General features: G+C 42.5%; 1 protein-coding gene across 18 annotated transcripts in view; it reads right to left on the bottom strand.

Moving 5' to 3' along the window:
* ATP2B2 (ATPase plasma membrane Ca2+ transporting 2) overlaps window positions 1-17,959 on the bottom strand; it is a 358,314-nt gene that overhangs the window by 82,236 nt on the left and 258,119 nt on the right. For all 18 annotated transcript variants that reach the window (XM_082211882.1, XM_082211878.1, XM_082211885.1 and 15 more), the window contains 3 exons: window positions 10,831-11,028; window positions 4,102-4,359; window positions 3,212-3,337 (listed from right to left, as the gene is read on the bottom strand). In XM_082211882.1, coding sequence (XP_082068008.1) covers window positions 3,212-3,337; window positions 4,102-4,359; window positions 10,831-11,028 — 582 coding nt within the window. The remainder of the gene's footprint in view (window positions 1-3,211; window positions 3,338-4,101; window positions 4,360-10,830; window positions 11,029-17,959) is intronic.

The raw sequence follows: 17,959 nt of genomic DNA, 5'->3' as shown, positions 1-17,959 counted from the left end.
AATAAAAGGTGCAAAATAATTAAGCAATACTGTTAGGCCCTACAAATCTTTGCTCTGCTAGCACTTGCTATCCTACTTACCCTGAAAAATCTCACAGTGTTTGCTTTGAGCATTGGCATTCTGTATGGCATGCTGAGCCAGTGCTCAGCATTTTAAAGTACTCCATACTTAGGGTTTCCTCTTCATCTTGTTTTAAACAAGCAGACACTATTTACAAAGCAAGTCGTTGCACCGGAGATGTCAGTGCACCACAGAAGAGGCCAAGCTGAGAGTGGATTGACAAAAGGCCATCTCCCTCATGTCACAATCACCTAAACTCATCCCAGCTTCCCATTTATTTAAGCATTATGTGGGTGAAGTCAGAAGTCGATGTGCTGAAGCAGAATAAACCAGCCCAGGCAAGCAGACTCTTCCCTTGTTATTTCACACCAGTGTGAGCAGCAGAAACCAGGTGCATTTGTCAGAAATTATATGGGTCAAGGTTCATGTGGCTAACCTCCCCCCCATCACACCTTCCTGTTCATGGCCAGGTTTGCAAATGGACAAAGCACTCACACACCTTGTGCCCAAGAGCAGCAGATTACTGGCAGTAGCTACATAGTGTGAGGGCCAAGCAATATTAGGAAAAGAGTAGACATCCCATTCATCAAAATAAAAAGTGACAGGTGTCTTTCACCCTTTCCATCAGAAGGATCGTTCTTTAGGATTTGCCCCAACAGGAACACCTTTCCGAGGCTTACATATAATTTTTTTTGTAGGAGGGGCACACCTTCAGAACAGTATTATGCATGTTTCATGAAGTCTGCATCCAGTTAAGAACTTGGCATGTGAAACGGTAAAAATTGCCTATGTCTTTAAGTGTAAGTATCTCAGAGTCATCATGCCCCCCTTTCTAAGGGGCAATAATGCATACCGTTACTATAGGGTGTCCTATTGTTTCACAGAATAGCCCCAGGGTCAGCCCAATACATTTTGGCACCTGAGGCAAACCACAGAATGGTCCCCTGGTACATGGTGCTACATCAGATACAAGTGTAGAAAATCAAATCAATCTTACCCGGCAGTTGAACTAGGAATCAAGGGCCATTGTGGGGAGAGCAGGGAGAGAAGGGGCTCATTCTGAATCATGCCAGCAGGTGCAGAACTCAGGAGATCCCAGAGTGCAACCCCTGTCATAGGGATAGGAGGAAAGCAGCAGCACCTCCTATTCACTGAGAGACCACTGTAGAAGCAGCATTTGTTGGGCAGGGGCTGCCAAGTAGGTGGCAGATGCTGCAGCATTCCTTGGAGGCCAGATCTGCTGCTCCTGTGGACCTTGCCACCTGAGGCAGTCACCTCATTTTGCCTCATGGGTGGACCAGCCCTGAATTGCCCTGTCCTTAATCTGAGCCTAATAACTATACCTAATTCCAGTTACGGTTCTGAGATAATTCCACTGACAAATTGATATTCAATGAAGCTTTGTGTTAAACAGCAATATGTAATCTCCTCCATTCTTAACTTCTTAACTGTGACATGGGAGTAAGCATAAGCAAACATGAATATTATCCCAAACATGTACCCCTTCTACCAAAAGGAAAAAAAAGTTGGCCCTGTTTTGAAATCTGCTCCTGTTAGTTGAAGAAGGAGGAATCACATATGATCAGTTCCGCTTGTAGGTGGGGGGAGGCCCATCAATGACATGTGATCAAAATGGACCCCTGAATGACTCTGAGCCATGATGGGACCTGCTCCTATTAGTTGAGGGAGGAAAATTCATCACTTAGGGAGGTCACAACCTATATTCTTCCTGGGCAGAGGATAGCAGGGCAACCCACACTGGCCTCAAAATGACTGGGAGATTTCAAATGCATGCCTATAGATCAGGGGTGGGGATCCTTGGCTCACAGGCAGTCTGTTTCTCCTAACCCATGCTCACCTGCCCATCATCTTATATCTCTAGTGTCACCAGCTGATGGGCGGGAGGGCAGGGTTTAATCCTGCATTGGCTGTGCTGCACTGTTCCCAACAGAGAATAGAACCATGCAGCCTAGGCAGCAGGATTTAATCTCTGCTCATCAGGTGGTGAGTGAAAATTAAAGCCCTTTGCCTTTTCCTTTAAGTGGGCAGCAGGAGGTGCAGAGATGGCAGACTTCACCACCACCACCCGGCCGCCGCCACTGCTGCTGCCCACTTGATTACAAGAAATGGCCTCCCTTCTTAAAAGGGAAGAAGAGTGCCTCACAAAGGGGTTTTCAAGCCTCCTTCCACTTCCCTTTTAAGTCCCTGAAATCTTAAAGTTCGCCAAGGATTTGTGCAAATCTCCTTGCGTCCCCTTTAAGACCAAAGCACTTAAAAAGGAAGCAGGGAAAGTTGCAAAGGCTTTTGCAAGCCTCCTTCAGTTCCTTTTTCAGCCTACAAGATTGAGAGTTTAAAGGAGAAGTGGGAGGAGGCTTGCAAAAGCCTCCAAGAGTCTTCTCCCCTCCATTTAATATCTGAGCATAAGGGATTTTGACAGGAAGGTGGCCTTGCCCACCTGTCAAATTATGCCCACGGGGCACATCCTGGAGCCAAAAAGCTTCACCACCCCTGTTATTGAACATGGGAACTAAAACCTAAAGGAGCCTCAGAAGGGCAATGGGCATGTAGAGGGTTTAAACAACACCCCAAAACAATCAATCATTGTGGAGGTGGGACTTGGGGGACCACATACGAGTTATACCACTGGAAGAAAATTAACAGCTAGGAAAGCATGCCTTTATTCCTAGGTGAATACTGTTCTTTCTTTCTTATGTTATCTTCAACAACTTTGTGAAGTAGGTTAGGCTGAGAAAGAAAAACTCACTGGTTCAATGTCATCAGGTGAACTTAATGAGAGAATGGGAATTTGAATCTGAGTCTCCCCAGTCCCAGTCCAGTACTCTAACCACTATATCATACTGATTATCTGAGTTTAAGTCATGGTCATGCCACATCATTTCACTGTAGTTTAGTAAAACAGAAATGCTAACTGTAGGTTCAGGTTCCTACTTAGTTCAGCTATAAACAAACAAACAAACAAACAAACAAACAAACAAACAAACAAACGAATAGCTTGCAGATTACTGGGAAAGGTTAAAATCCTGTATTTCCAAGTGAGGAAAAATTAATGGAGAATTTAAAACACCACCGCCACAAAAGCAATATTCCAGATTCTCAATCAGCAACAGCTCACTGAAAGTGCAAAACTCACCCGAAAGCAGCATTGGATCTTTGTCAACAGATTTGCGGACTTGATCTGATTCTCCAGTTAAAGAGCTTTCATCAATCTTAAGGTCATTTCCTTGAATATACACCCCATCAGCAGGTAGAAGGTCACCTATCAGTAAAATCAAGTTAAGGAAAAATAAAGTGGATTTAGTAAGGTTACTGTGTGAACCTTCAAAAACATTTCCGTAATCAAAATACTAATCCTCAAGTATGTCACATTTAATCCTTTTCACACAATACATTTTTCTCTCTACAAGGGCAGTCTCTCCTGACCTTCCTTAGACATCGCTATATTGATGAGCTTCTAGTTTGCTTCTTCAGGCAGTGCACAATTTCACTATGGAATCCGCTACCACAAGATGGAGCAATGGTCAACAACTTGTACAGTTTAAAAGGGAGTGAGACAGATTTGTGGAGGACAAGACTATCATTGGCTACTAGCCATGAAAGCTGTGTACTGCCCCCAGAATCAAGAGGCAGAATGCCTCTGAACACCAGTTGTGGAGAGCACAAGCAGGGGAAGTGTTATTGTGTTTTCCATAGGTATCTGGTTCATCACTGTGAAGGCAGGTTGCTGGACGAGAAGGGCTTTGGGCTCAGAGCACGATCCACAGGTCACTGGCTGCATGATGCAGCAGGAACACTGCTGCATCTGTAGACCTGCAATGGTGGAAGATAATGTTGGGAGGCAGTAGGAGGCCAGCAGAACTAGGAAGTGGGACACCTCTGTCCAATTCAACCCCTCTCAGCCTGGCACAAGGTTGGGGCTGATATGTGCTGCCAGCTCCTTTGTTATTCAGCAAGTCATAAAGGAACGCTGGGTACCAAGTCATATGTTTGCACATATCCAGTCACATATGCAAGGAAACTTACCATATTTTATCTGTGCAACGTCACCAACTACTATCTCTGCTACTGGGATTTGAATAACTTGTCCACCCCGGACCACAGTAAACTTCTGTTCTTGCTCAATACGACTTTGAAGCCCACGGAATTGCTTCTCTTTGCTCCAGTCATTAAAGGCAGTGACAAGTACCACACAAATAACAGAGAGCAGAATGGCAGCACCTTCGATCCAACCAGCTTCTGCCTCTCCTTCATCTTCAGCTCCTCCTGATGCAGTAGCACAGGCTTGAGAGACAAAACAAAGCAAAAACAGGTCACTTCAAAAAAGAAAGAAAAGAAAAAGGAGGAGGAGCAGCAGCAGTAGCAAATGGTTTCTTAATTACATTTTTAAATAAATGTGATGTATATATCACATTTAATCCATGTTTCTTTTGTAAGTTCTCACACACAAAAAATCAGAACACACATATCAGTGAAATTAGTTTGTGCATTACTGCACAAGCAAAAGCCATTGGCATACAATTGCATAAACAAATACATGGTATTTACTTATTGGAGATACTTATTCAGTAGTCCACTTTTCAACTTGTTGCTTATTTTCTGCATATTTTTTTTTGCAAGAGGACACAATAGGTAAAACCAAAACCCAAGATAATTTCCCCCCAAACTTAAAAATAATTATTTTTCCTCAGATGAGAATGTTGATTTTGGCAATGAATGTTTGCATTAAATAAGGACAAATAGCTTGTGAATCACACCTATTTCATGTAGAACCTGAACCAATAGATCCAAATTATAAGAAAGGAGATTCCAACTAAACATTAAGAGACTTTCAGATAGTAAGAGCTGTTTGACAGTGGAATGTACTACTTTGGAAGGTGGTGAACTCTCCAACATACAACCCTCTCGTGACTGGACTGTGAGCTATGCAACTTGCAGTGAGGATATTGGTATTTCCTGTCAAAATTTATCTATGAAATTTGAATCCCCTACTTAAAGGGTAGGGGATTGTAACTTAAAGGGTACGTTCATAGGGTTATATATATAACTTCATGCAAGTCATGGGTGTAGTGGAGCAGGAACGGGAGATTCTCAGGACTCTTTTTTCAGAGTAGGAATGGCAATGCCATCTGCTGTAGTGTCAAGATAACTGATCAACCTTCCTTGGTCTGGCAAATGAATAAAATTTAAAATTAGCAGATTAGTACAGAAGATGTGAGAGAAAATGAGGATAATAATCAAGCAGTTCTCGGATGCCTCTTTCTTTTCCTGGAATTCCTGTTAAAGTTAGCAGTTTAAATAGTAACACACCTTTGCAATATTACTTTGTATTCTCATTAAATGTTAAAAGTTGTATTTCAGCTGATGAAGTTCTTTTGTCGAAACAGTGTGTTTTACAACTTGAACTTATGCAGTGAAAAATAAGCACCACTGAATTGCTGAAGGGAGTTTACTCCTCCATGTAGGACTGAGGTCATGCCACATGCTTGATCCCAGGAATGTTTTGAACCTAGGCTTATACACTAACATGCTAATCACCACACCATACTTTGCCAGCTCATTGTTCTATGACCAGCAGCTGATCCTAATGAACTGATTATCATGCTATGCTGCCGCTCTTTGGAGGTGATGATAAACACTGCTGTCAGCATATATGTACTTTCCTTTGCAGCTTAGCTATGAGGGCTGTCATGATGAATTTGCATGATATTATCTGCAAGTGTTGCAACACTGATATTTTAGCAAATCCTAAATATGCTGCAAAGCAATGTTAGCATGAATGAATCAAATTGTTCAATTTTGAATATTATGCTATAATTTCAGGGGAGTTAAAGCAAGGATTAATTTCACATTGCATCTGTAAAAATTGCTTTCACGTTAGATTTCACGTTACAGGATCAGCTATGGCTATTCCACTGTGTGTGTGTACAAACACAACTATTAAGAATTACTTGACTTTGCCTCGCAGCATGCAGAACAAAAGCACATTCCAAACTGATAATCTACCACCAAAAGAGGATATTCAAATAAACTGGACAATTGCTTCAAAATGGGAAATCCTTTAAGAAAAGGAAGCTGATCTTACACTTCCCTTCACTGGCTTGGCTTTTAACCTGACCTGCGCTTACATGCCTAAGAATAACCGCTGGCAGAGCTCTTTCTCTCACACACTTTACCACTTGGTGATGTATCAGGTATCATTGACAAAAGTGACAAAAGAAGTAAGTACACCACTAGTGCTTGACAAACCTAAAAAGGAATGAAAAATCTTGCTGTGACAGAAAATCAGAAATACTCTGAAGGCAGAAAGTGTCGCTATATCTTTTATTCTATCTCAACAAAAGATTCCACAGCACATCTAGAATGCACAAGGAAGTCAAAGTGCACAGTACACCAACATGGTACAGCCACTGAACTTCAAACATGCTGAAGTGCAACCCAGTTTCTGCAGCTGCAGCTATGCCCCATCAGCAGCAACAGCACCAAAGGGAGTTACACAGAGAGTAGGAAGAGCAAATATGGGATCACTTTTGCAAATGGGCTGCTTCAGCACAGGGACAGAACTGAATAAATATTCAAACTGCATCCACTCAGCCCTAATAAAAGCAAGGCCATTAAAACGATTGACTTTCAAAGTATCACACCTTGTGCATACAGCCTCTGCATAAAATCTCTTCTTACTGGACTCATTCTGTACCAGCAGTTACATCAAATACGCTCCGGATACACCAAGCTGGATACTGTCCCTAATTGTGCAGTGACGTGTTAGATCCAAATTTCCTCATATGCAGAGAACAGCATCGTCATTCGTTGCAGAACAGTTAGTCTCACATTCAGGCTTCAGCAGGCAATTGCAGTCAGTAAGGAAGAGTCTTGCAGTGGTTGGTGCATAATGGGCCACAGTTTCTATTTAATTATCTAGGGGCAGATCAACTCAAATTGGTAAGCTAATAGGGAGGGCAGGCTGTCCACTATCTGCACTTTTATCCGCTTTGCATGCCACAGTTGCCCTAGCTGCTTCCTGTTGATGGTGAAACCCTGTGCTGGGGGAATACAGTTTGGCTGCAGCAGGTCTCATCCCAGGCAGTTTGTGGGCCAGTTCTGCCCTTGTCCCCATGTTTTCAGGTTCCTTTCTCACCTTGGGGGAGACTCCCTGTCCATAAGCACCGTGTATTAATCCAGGTGCTATCCTATACCCACTTACCAGGAAGTGAGCCCCATTGAACTTGCAATCAGATCCATGGGGGAACTGGCAATATGTTGATAAATTAAAATTTGGGATAGAATTAAAAGACTGAAACTTAGCTTTCCAAACCTCAGCCATTTCCCACTAACCGGCATTGTATTCCTGTGCAAAACACAAACAAAATGCTCTCTGGCAGGACTGCTGAATTGACTGAGTACATACATGTTGTCCCTGGATGGGGATGGAATTGAACATTAATTGCTTTAAAATATTCTTAACTGCACTAAAACTTTTGACTGGGCAGGATTAATAAACTTTATTAATTTAACACAAGTTTTTAACTGTTTCCCAATAAAATTTCTGGGCTGTAGCTGGATGGCACCACATATATCAGCAGGTTGATGCGATTTCCACAAATCTATATGAGCAGCAACAGTTACACATGCATACAAACAAAGCAGGAAGTAATGAACTTTTCAATGAACACAGAACAGTTTGGGAAGAAAGCTGTCTAGATACATGCTCTTCCCTGGAGAGTAGCATGTGATGTGCAAGGCATTACCGCCACAATCCCTACAACATTAATAGTTCACTGAAAAGTGTTGCCTTAGGGGAAGGAGATGACAGCAAGGAAATGAAAGAACAATATAAATTCAGGGGTAGATTTTAAAAATAGAAATTGAAACTTAATGGGCCACCTCCAGAGATAGTTGTGTACAACATTTTTTTCCACTTGAATAGTATTACCGCTATAATGAAAAAAGTGGAGGAATATGGCACATAAGGATCCACCTTCCCCAAGGCACAGCATGATGGATGATCCTTACAGACAATGTGTGGTTCCAAAATAGATTGCACTGGCCAGGCTATGCACAATTTCATATTGCATAATGCATCTGCTTTCCACCAATTGTACCTTCTTAGGAAACACCAGTTGCTGTAACTCTGCACAGAATGATCCAGTTCTGCCAACCCAAACAGTACTTCTGCTCATACAATTCCATGCACAAGCAGCACACACCTGTGACAAGCCTGTACCATGCCCAGTAACGATTAAGTGTCAGCTGCCAGCACAGGACACTAACAGCAGGCTGGTCCCAACATAAGTATGAATTGCACAATGCACCAGCACTCCAAATCTAGTTCCTGATCCTATGAATTGCTGCCTCAACACTATGACTCAAGGAATTGCATAGGATTGCATATAGAACAGGAAATTAAGCAATTGTTGACATGTAATCTAGGGAGGATACTTAATGCACAGAAATGTGCATGTGTGCAGCTTTCTGTGTTTGAATTCTGCATGCTAAAAAGTGCTCTGTGTGAGAGGGGGGAGGGGGAGAAAGGAGAGAGAAAGAGAAAGAGAGGGAGAGCGCTATGTATTACACTTGGAATGAATGCATGGTTCTTTTAACAGATGGCCAACATCATCAGCTTTAACCGGGCCAATCAGCTATTGCAGGCAGAAGTTATTCCAACCACTTTTATTACCATTTATTATTATTTTTAACAGAGGATCACCCTGTAAATTCTCATCACTCTGACCATCTGTCCACTGGGATATCCCTATAGACCAAGAAAATGGGCTGTCATAAACATATCTAGATGTGATCCACCATATGTATTGCTTGATTCCCTATAAAAAGTAGATTCAAGAAAAGCAATGAAAACATTCCTAGCGAGCAATGTATATGTACATGCTGTAACATAGTCTAAAGACGGACTTGCAATAAACCCTCTCTTTTGGTTTCTATACAAAACTGATATGCAAATGAGAAAGAGTAAGTTTTCTAAGGAGACTTATTGCCAACATAAACATTGCAAAGGAATAAAAGTGACAAAACTAAAGATGATCATCAATGCATCCTCATCTCAAGAACAGAAATAAAGTTAAGTGTTTTAAGACTGGGAAAGGGTAGATTTGAGATGTGTAAGGGAGGCATAGACAATGTACAGCTGGGGGGGTAGGAATAAGAAAAATTAAATCACAACTAAAATATATTTGAAACACTGTTGAAACACATTGCAAAATATCCTGACTGTCTGCAAAACCTAAAAGGTTGAGATTAATATTATTGGGACCAAAGTTGATTATCACCTTGGAAGGAAAGGAGCTTGGTAAGAGATGGAGAGATGGAAAAGAGACACTTGGTATGCCCCTCCACCCACATTTATTTGGCTTTAAAAGTCTGATCCTTAGCTTAAGGTTAGTGATCACTAAGATTAATAAAATAATAATAATAATAATATCATACCACCCTATATCCGGAGGCCTCGGGGCTGTTCACAGAATAAAATCAAAATATAAATCTACAAAATATATAATCACAATAAAAACAGCAACCCAATAACCGCCTCCCAACCCCCAACTCCCCAAATTTTTAATAGGATGTCAATCAAATCAACCAAAGGCCTGGTTAAAACAGAGTGTTTTTGCCTGGCACCTAAATGTGTATAATGAAGGTGCCAGGTGAACTTCCCTGGGGAGAGCATTTCACAGATGGAGAGCCTCTGCAAAGAAGGCCCGTTTTCGTGTTGCCACCCTCTGGACCTCTCGAGGAGGAGACACACAAAGGAGGACCCCAGAAGATGATCTTAGGGTCCTGGTAGGTTCATATGGAAAGATGCGGTCCTTGAGGAATTGCGGTCCTGAGCCATTTAAGGCTTTGAATTGGGCCCAGAAACTAATTGGTAGCCAGTGCAGTCAGACCAGGATCGGTGTAATATGCTCAAACTGTCTTGCTCTGGTGAATAACCTGGCCGATGAATTTTGCACTTGAAGTTTCCGAACCATCTTCAGAGGCAGCCCTACGTATAACGCATTGCAGTAATCTAACCCTGAGGTTACCAGAGCATAGACAACAGTAGTTAGGCTATCGCTGACCAGATAGGGGTGTAAGCTGGGCCACCAACCGAAGCTGATGGCACTCTGGGCCACTGAGGCCACCTGAACCTCGAGTGACAGCAAAGGATCCAGGAGTACCCCCAAGCTACAAACCTGCTCCTTCAGAAGAAGTGTAACCCAGATGATCTCCCACCCATCCAGTCTAGGGAATCACCCACTAACAGTGCCTCAGTCTTATCTGGATTGAGTTTCAGTTTGTTGACTCATCTAGTCTATTACCAAGGCAAGACACTGGTCCAGCACATCAGCTGCCTCACTTGCAGATGTAAATGAGGAATAGAGCGCACTCTGAACCTCCAGATATTGCCACCCAGCGGTTTCATGTAGATGTTAAATAACATAGGGATAGGATTGAACCCCACATTGAAGGTTCCATGGGGCTGAAAAGCATGATATGTGTAATAATAATACTAAGGGATACCTCTCTGTGATGTTAGATCCATAACACATCTGGGGTGAGGTGACACACCACTGAACTTTATCACTGTTCCATGACATTGTCACATGACATTAGGATAGATGTTAAAAACTGAGAGAAAATTAAAGGACTGTACATACGCTAAAATAATTTTCTTCATATTAAATGTTTAGAGGAAATGAAATAAAATTGGCATAATCAAAAGCAGTTAACCCAAGTGAGTATTAGTAAAGAAAATAGTTTTACCTTCATTTTCCTCTCCAGGTGGATGGTAAAATGAGAGCCCAAGAGATATGATGGCTGCTATTTCCAAAATGATAAGAGTCACATCCTGTAATGCTTCCCAGACTAACTGTAAGAAAGTTTTTGGCTTCTTTGGAGGTATAAAGTTTTTCCCAAAAATTAGCTTTCTTTTATCTAAGTCAGCAGCAGTGCCAGGCAATCCTATAAATAAATGAAACAAAATGGTTTAAAAGTGACTGCCAAGTATGTTAACACCCACATAAACTGCATTTTTAAAGTACAACTTCAGATTTTCATTACAGCATTTTTGGTTTATTAGACTTCTGCTTTTGCTATTCTCTTTTGGCAAGATCAGATTCTGATAATGTATTACAAAGAGTTCTATATATTTAGAGAATTGTTTTAGGAATACAGTTCCTTAGCAACTTTTTATTACACTGAAAGAGAAAATTAATTTACTAAAGGGAATTTACAGAGAAGGGTATCATTCATCTAGTGATCACACAGAACATTGGGAAGAACAGAAACAACAATGAAATAGATTAATTGAACAAATTAATGGCATGTAAATAATTCAAAAGTGCCTGTATAAGGCTCAATAGCAAAGGAGAGAAAGCCACAGAAAATAATATTGGATGAAATAACTAAACTCGAGCCACATCCAATAGTGGATTTGGGTTAGCAGAAAAAAAACTTCTGCAAGGTGAGACACACATTTTTTTACTGACTCTCCATACCAATTGCTGCCCTCCATGCATTATCCTATACTCAGGAACAGCTATTTGAGTAGCAGAGTAGAAATAAGGGGTTGGCAAAAATTGTGTACCAAACTTTGTACAAGTGGAAATGTTTTTCACTAGTAATAGCCATCATCAGATGCTAGCTCTTATTTTCTATTTAGCATTGCACATTTTTTAAACCTGGAAAACTGTATGTACTCTCTAGTTTATTAATCCCCACATATTGCATCTTTTAGATGTTATTATTCTTCCATTTACAGATAAGAAACTGATACATTTGCACCAGCTAATTCAGTTAATTCATGGCTTAATCTGAATTGGGAATCTGTCCCACAACTAACTATCTTCAGTTCCATTGGTCAGAACATCCTCAGGCTGTGTGAAATGGTATGCTTACAATCTCATACAAAACTAACACTATGTGACATGGGATACTGTGCGGAGCAGAGAGAACATAAAAGGTAGAAATATGAAAGATTTGAGCAGCAATGGGTTCTTAGATGGGGAAGAGCATGTGGCAGGCAACAGGGAATAAGCTTGTATATGGAAAGGATACATTTTAGCACCATTTTCTGTTTCTACCACTCTGTACAATAGGACTAGCACTGTTGGAAGTACATACAGTGGTACCTCGGGTTAAGAACTTAATTTGTTCTCAAGGTCCGTTCTTAACCTGAGGTACCACTTTAGCTAATGGGGCCTCCCACTGCCACCGCCACACGATTTCTGTTCGTATCCTGAAGCAAAGTTCTTAACCCGAGGTACTATTTCTGGGTTAGTGGAGTCTGTAACCTGAAGCGTCTGTAACCCGAGGTACCACTGTATGAGCTTGGAGTTTGATTTTCTTTTGTATGTTTTGGTTTTTTTAAAATGCATGTACCATACATACATTTACTGTATGTAATATTTACAACAACTTCAGAAATACATAGCGTGTGCACACGTACACACACAACACATTTCACTAGGCCTTTTTCATTTTGTTTTTTGTTTACTTTCCGTATGCCCTACTCCCAGATTCCTTTGAAAACGAGGGAGAAAGAAAGCTGTCCCCTTTTTTTTCCTTTTAAAAGCTGTGTGTGTCTCCCTTTATCTTCTCTTATGCTTCTACCCACATACACCAGACAACCAACAATTCAATTTAAACAGCAATGGAGGGTGTGGGATAAAGGTAAGGTAAGGAGAGAGCTTTGTCTTTAGGTTGCTCAACACACAAGGCAAGTGTGGAATCTATTCCAAGCACAAAAGAATGCAAGAGCCCTGCTGGATAAAACCAGTGGGCCCATGGATGGATGGGTGGATAGATAGATGATAGATAGATAGATAGATAGATAGATAGATAGATAGATGATAGATAGATAGATAGATAGATAGATAGATAGATAGATGCTGTGTATTTAGTACCATCTGCCAAATAAAAATATAGTTTTGTGGACATTATCAGATACTCTATGTAACACACAACAGGGTTTCTATTTTTAATTCTATTTTTAATCTTGTATCACTCATTTGCCAAATAATTTAAAAGGGGGGAGGGGTTCTTTGTACAGTGTGATATACATGCGTGCAAGTATTTTATAAAGGCTTCCTAGCATCAGCACAGTTTTATTTTGTAATCTGTTTTGAAATTATGTGGGAGGATGAAATATTATGATTACTTTGAATGATTTAAACTGTTCCCTGCAGTGCTGCATAGTGTACTAAATTCACTCATGTCTTTGATGCGTAAGCCAGGGGCTTCACTGGAGCAATACATTTCAGCATTGCTCTTATTTTTTCAATCTCTCTCTCTCTGTCGCACAGAAGCAAAAGACATAATATAATTAATTATTCTGTCACTCCTTCCAGCTACTGAACAGTTTACTATACAGTGCATTTAAAAAGCCATCAGTTGAATGCTGCATGGAAAACCTGGCATAAACAATTCCACAGCAACAGTTTGGGGTAACACAAACAGCACAATTTCATGAGACGCTAAAGTGTATACTTTAAGGAATTCTGAATTGGTCATTGACTCCTACCCCACCCAAATGGAAATACACTTACAAGACCAGCTGCTAGTAGATACTGCATGTTTTTAAAGGTGTTTAGGAAAATGCCTTCAAAATGATGTGCCTGGATTTCTTTTTCCAAAAGCATAACTGAGGGATTTCTCTCTCTCTCTCTAGATATATATATAAACATCTTGAACTATAAGTCTTACACTGAAGGCAATCCAACGCAAAGCACAATGATCTCACCGATCCTACAATGCTGATGTAGTGACCAGAAGAATTTGCAGATATTTAATCCAACAACTGAATTAAAAGCCTATTAAAGTGATTGCTAGGCATTAAGATGAAATACAATATAATGGCAAGGGATGTGGGTGGTGCTGTGGTATAAACCACTAAGCCTAGCGCTTGCCGATCGGAAGGTCGGTGGTTCGAATTCCCACGATGGGGTGAGCTCCCATTGCTCAGTCCCGGCTCCTGCCAACCTAGCAGTTCGAAAGCATGTCAAAGTGCAAGTAGATAAATAGGTACCCCTCGGGATGGAAGGTAAACAGCGTTTCCATGCGCTGCTCTGGTTCGCCAGAAGCAGCTTAGTCATGCTGGCCACATGACCCGGAAGCTGTCTGCGGACAAACGGCAGCTCCCTCGGCCTAGAGTGAGATGAGTGCTGCAACCCCAGAGTCGCCCACAACTGGACCTAATGGTCAGGGGTCCCTTTACCTTTACCTTTATAATATAATGGCAGGGGAAAGATGATGAAATCATGGTGGGATCTGAAGTGTTGCTTCATGTCGTGGGTGAGCAACATTTCTTCTGTCAAAGGGCTTCATTCCTCAGGGTAGCTATTCCTATTGGGAGCTATTTGCCAACAGCAAGTGAAGTCAAAGTCAGCAGTGGGTAAGACCAGAATCAAAAAGTATGGGGTCAACATTTTCCCTCCTCTCCTATCATCCTTTCTCTGCTTGTGTCTTTCTCTTTCTGTCACCTCCTTATCTGCACCCCTCCCTCCCTCCCTCCCTCCCTCCCTCCCTCCCTTCCTTCCTTCCTCTTTCCCTCCCTGCCTACTTGGGCCTGCCCAGTGGACTGTCAGGATAGGAACACATCTCTCTTGCTAGACATCAGAAGTAAACATCTCAGGGGTGATGTGACTTAGGAAGAATAGAGCGGAACTACCACTTTCCTCAGTTGGGACACTATATTTCCATTGAAGCAGCATAGTGTTTGTTGGTGCTACATCACACTGTTGACTCATATTAAGCTGGTGGTCTACTAAGACCTCTAGATCCATGTCGTGTTTACAACTGGCATTTGTGCAGCTGGTTCTTCCTGCCTAAGTGTATAACCTTGCATTTGTCCCTAGTGTAATTCATTTTGTTAGTTTGGGCCCAGTTCTCCAATTGGTTAAGGTAATCTTGAATCCTGATTCTGTCTTCTGCAGGATTGGCTAGTTTGCTGCAAATTTGATGAGCAAACCCCCCACCCCCCAAAAACACCTTCATCTATGTCACTTATAAAGACGTTGAACAACAACAGGCCCTGGACAGAATCCTATGGCAACCCACTTGTAACTTGAATCCATTTGGTTTACACAAGAAAGGAGATTCTGGCTGAACATCCGGAAGAACTTTCTGACAGTAAGAGCTGTTTGACAGTGGAACAATCCCCCTCATGAGGTGGTGGACCTCCCTTGGAGGTTTTTAAGAGGAGGTTGGATGGTCATCTGACATGGATGCCTCAGTTCAGATTCCCTGCATCACAGGGGACTAGATGACCCTTGGGATCCCTCTCAATACTACAATTCTATGTATGTGCATTAGGGGGATGAAGCAACCACAAGATTTTCCTTGCTTCTGTCTGTAGCATTTGGAATCCCCTTTCCTCCACATTATAGTGTTGCCTGCATGTATTGGCCAGTATGTCTTTTTCGTTTCTTTGTCAAATTTGTGTGGGTTTTTTTTGCCATATTCTTTTTCTCTCCTCCCCTTTTCTCATACGCCACACTCACTTTAGTATTTTCCGCTTTTAATAAGAAAAAACTAAAACACGCTAAAAACACACACACCCCAATTAAATATGTAGCTGCAATGCAGCATTCTGTGTCTAATGCTGCTTCTGAGCTGAAGGATACAGAAACAGAGCCTCTTAACCTGAACGGCCATTATTCATTTACAGCCTCAGTGTCACTGAAGGATAAACATTTTTAAAAAAATTAATGCAGCCCTCCATTCTTAATTCTGCTTCATCTACAAAGAGAAAACCAACATCTGAATAATAATTCTTTCAGGAACCTTTACTGAATATTATGGATATGCCCTTGTTCCAGAGCTGGTGAATGAAGTCCCCCTGTCCACAAGACCTTCCTAGCAATTCCAACAGAAGATGGAAATCCATTATGTACTCTGCTTTGCATATTCATATCTTCTCCAGACTGAATAGGGCAGCAATGTACACACAATAAATTCTTGTTCACCTTTGAGCCACACTGGTTTCTGGTAGTTCTTGGTATTTAACTGAACTCAATGAAGCGTGTGTGTGTGTGTGTGTGTAACCAACTGCAAGAGTGCCTACATAATCGCTACTATTAATAAACTTACAGCATCTTCAAATTTTAATTAAATCTCACCTCACATTTGGTGTGCTCTGCTTCAGTAGGCAAGTCAAAGCAGCTCTGAAACTGGAAACAGGATCTTCCCACACAAGTGTACCCAGGTGTTTAAAGGTATGTGTCTACAATCACGTACGATAGTGACACATATAGTATGTTAGGGTTACCATATTTTGAAGTGCAAAAATAAAAAAGAGGACAGATTTGCCAGGACTCATTTGTAGGTGGGCCAGTGGGAGGGGGGGGGAGGAAGGAGGAAGAAAAAATAGTAGTAATACTACTGGGTGCAGTAAAAGAAAAAATGTGTGTAGAAATATTTAATAATGGAAATAAAACATGGAAATGAAAGTAAAAAATAAAAGGCCCTCTCCCCCCCCCCGATTTACAGTACTTAAAGGAAGAAGGGGATTCCCCGCCCCCAAGAGAAAAGGAAGGAAAGGGGGGAGGAGATGAGTAAAAATGCAAAAACAAACCGAAAAAGGAGGGGGAGGGTTTTTTAAGTATAATTTAATTTATTAAAATAAGGATTAAGAATGGTTATTGCCACATCCAGAGGTCGGAGCCATTCCTGAGGGCTAGGGGAGCATCCTAAAGGGAAGCCCTCATTGTCTCAGGCTTCCCTTCCCCTGCCATTTTCAGTCTCTTCTGCACTCGCCCACCAACAAATAACAACAACAACAACAACAACAACAACAACAACGTATCCAAGCAACCCAAGGCAAAACAAAACAAATCACACATCAATAGGACTGTGGTGGGGCACCCAATCCACAGCAACAGGCTCCTGGGGCTTAGCTGCCTGGGGATCAATGCAGCAGTTGCGGTTCTGGTCGAAGCAGCACCAGGAGCTGCCATGCTCCCTTCTCCTGTGCCTTGTGGGTTTTGGCTCACAGCCACAGCTTTCTGGTGGTGGGTTTGCTCTCTCCAGTGGCACAACCGCTGCTTCCCTCACCTGCCTTCACAGACTGCCAGGGGGGCCGTGGGAGAGGGGCTTGGAACTTGCTGGGGACTCGTTCCTCACTGCCCCATGAAGGGAGTGTCCTACGGCTGTGGCCAAGGCCCTAAAGTTAGGGTTAACTGCACCTTGTCATTTGCCCAGGGAGTGGGGAAAGCCAAGACCGCCAGGATCTCACCTTGGCCTGCCCCCCACACCCAAGCCCCACTAGAGCATGCCAGATCCTGGCCAAGAAAGCCCTTTCCCCATGCTGCTCCTGCTCCTTTATGCCCTGGTGCCAGCCATGTTTCTCCAGCTGCTCGCCCTGCTCGCCCTGAGCCAGGCACCACAGCTGGGAGGCACCCCAACAGCTTGGGGAGTCTTGGCAGCATGCAGAGGGAGCAGCCTCTCGAATGAGGTGCCTCGGGCGCGGACCCGGAGAGTCCAGAGGTAGACCCGTGGTGCCAGTAGAAGGTGCTGGGCAAAGGCCTCAGTGGCGGAAGAGTGGCAGGGATGCAGGGTAGGTGCCCAGAGCAGGGCTTTCAATGTGTGTCACGGAGCTGAAAAGCACCCCGCTTGCCCAGGCATGCCCTGCTGGCCAACGTGCTTCTCAATGGCAGTGTCCTCCTGGAGTGGGGTTGGCCTCCTATGCTGGTTGAAGGAGAAGAAGACAAGGGCCACAAGGCTCCTGCTTCCACCTCTGAGGTTGGTCTGCTACCAAACAAAAAAACCTGGACATTTTGCCAAGTTTTTAAAAATCCCCCTGGACCCAGATTTTACCCCCCCCCAAAAGAGGACATGCCTGGGAAAATCCGGACATATGGCAACCCTATCGTATGTGTTCACCATTGCCATATTT

This window comes from Podarcis vaucheri, assembly GCF_965113315.1.
Source record: "Podarcis vaucheri genome assembly, chromosome: 2".
In the NCBI taxonomy this organism is placed as follows: domain Eukaryota; kingdom Metazoa; phylum Chordata; class Lepidosauria; order Squamata; family Lacertidae; genus Podarcis; species Podarcis vaucheri.
The sequence above is the reverse complement of the archived record's forward strand: the minus strand, read 5'-3'. Positions and strand labels throughout refer to the sequence as shown.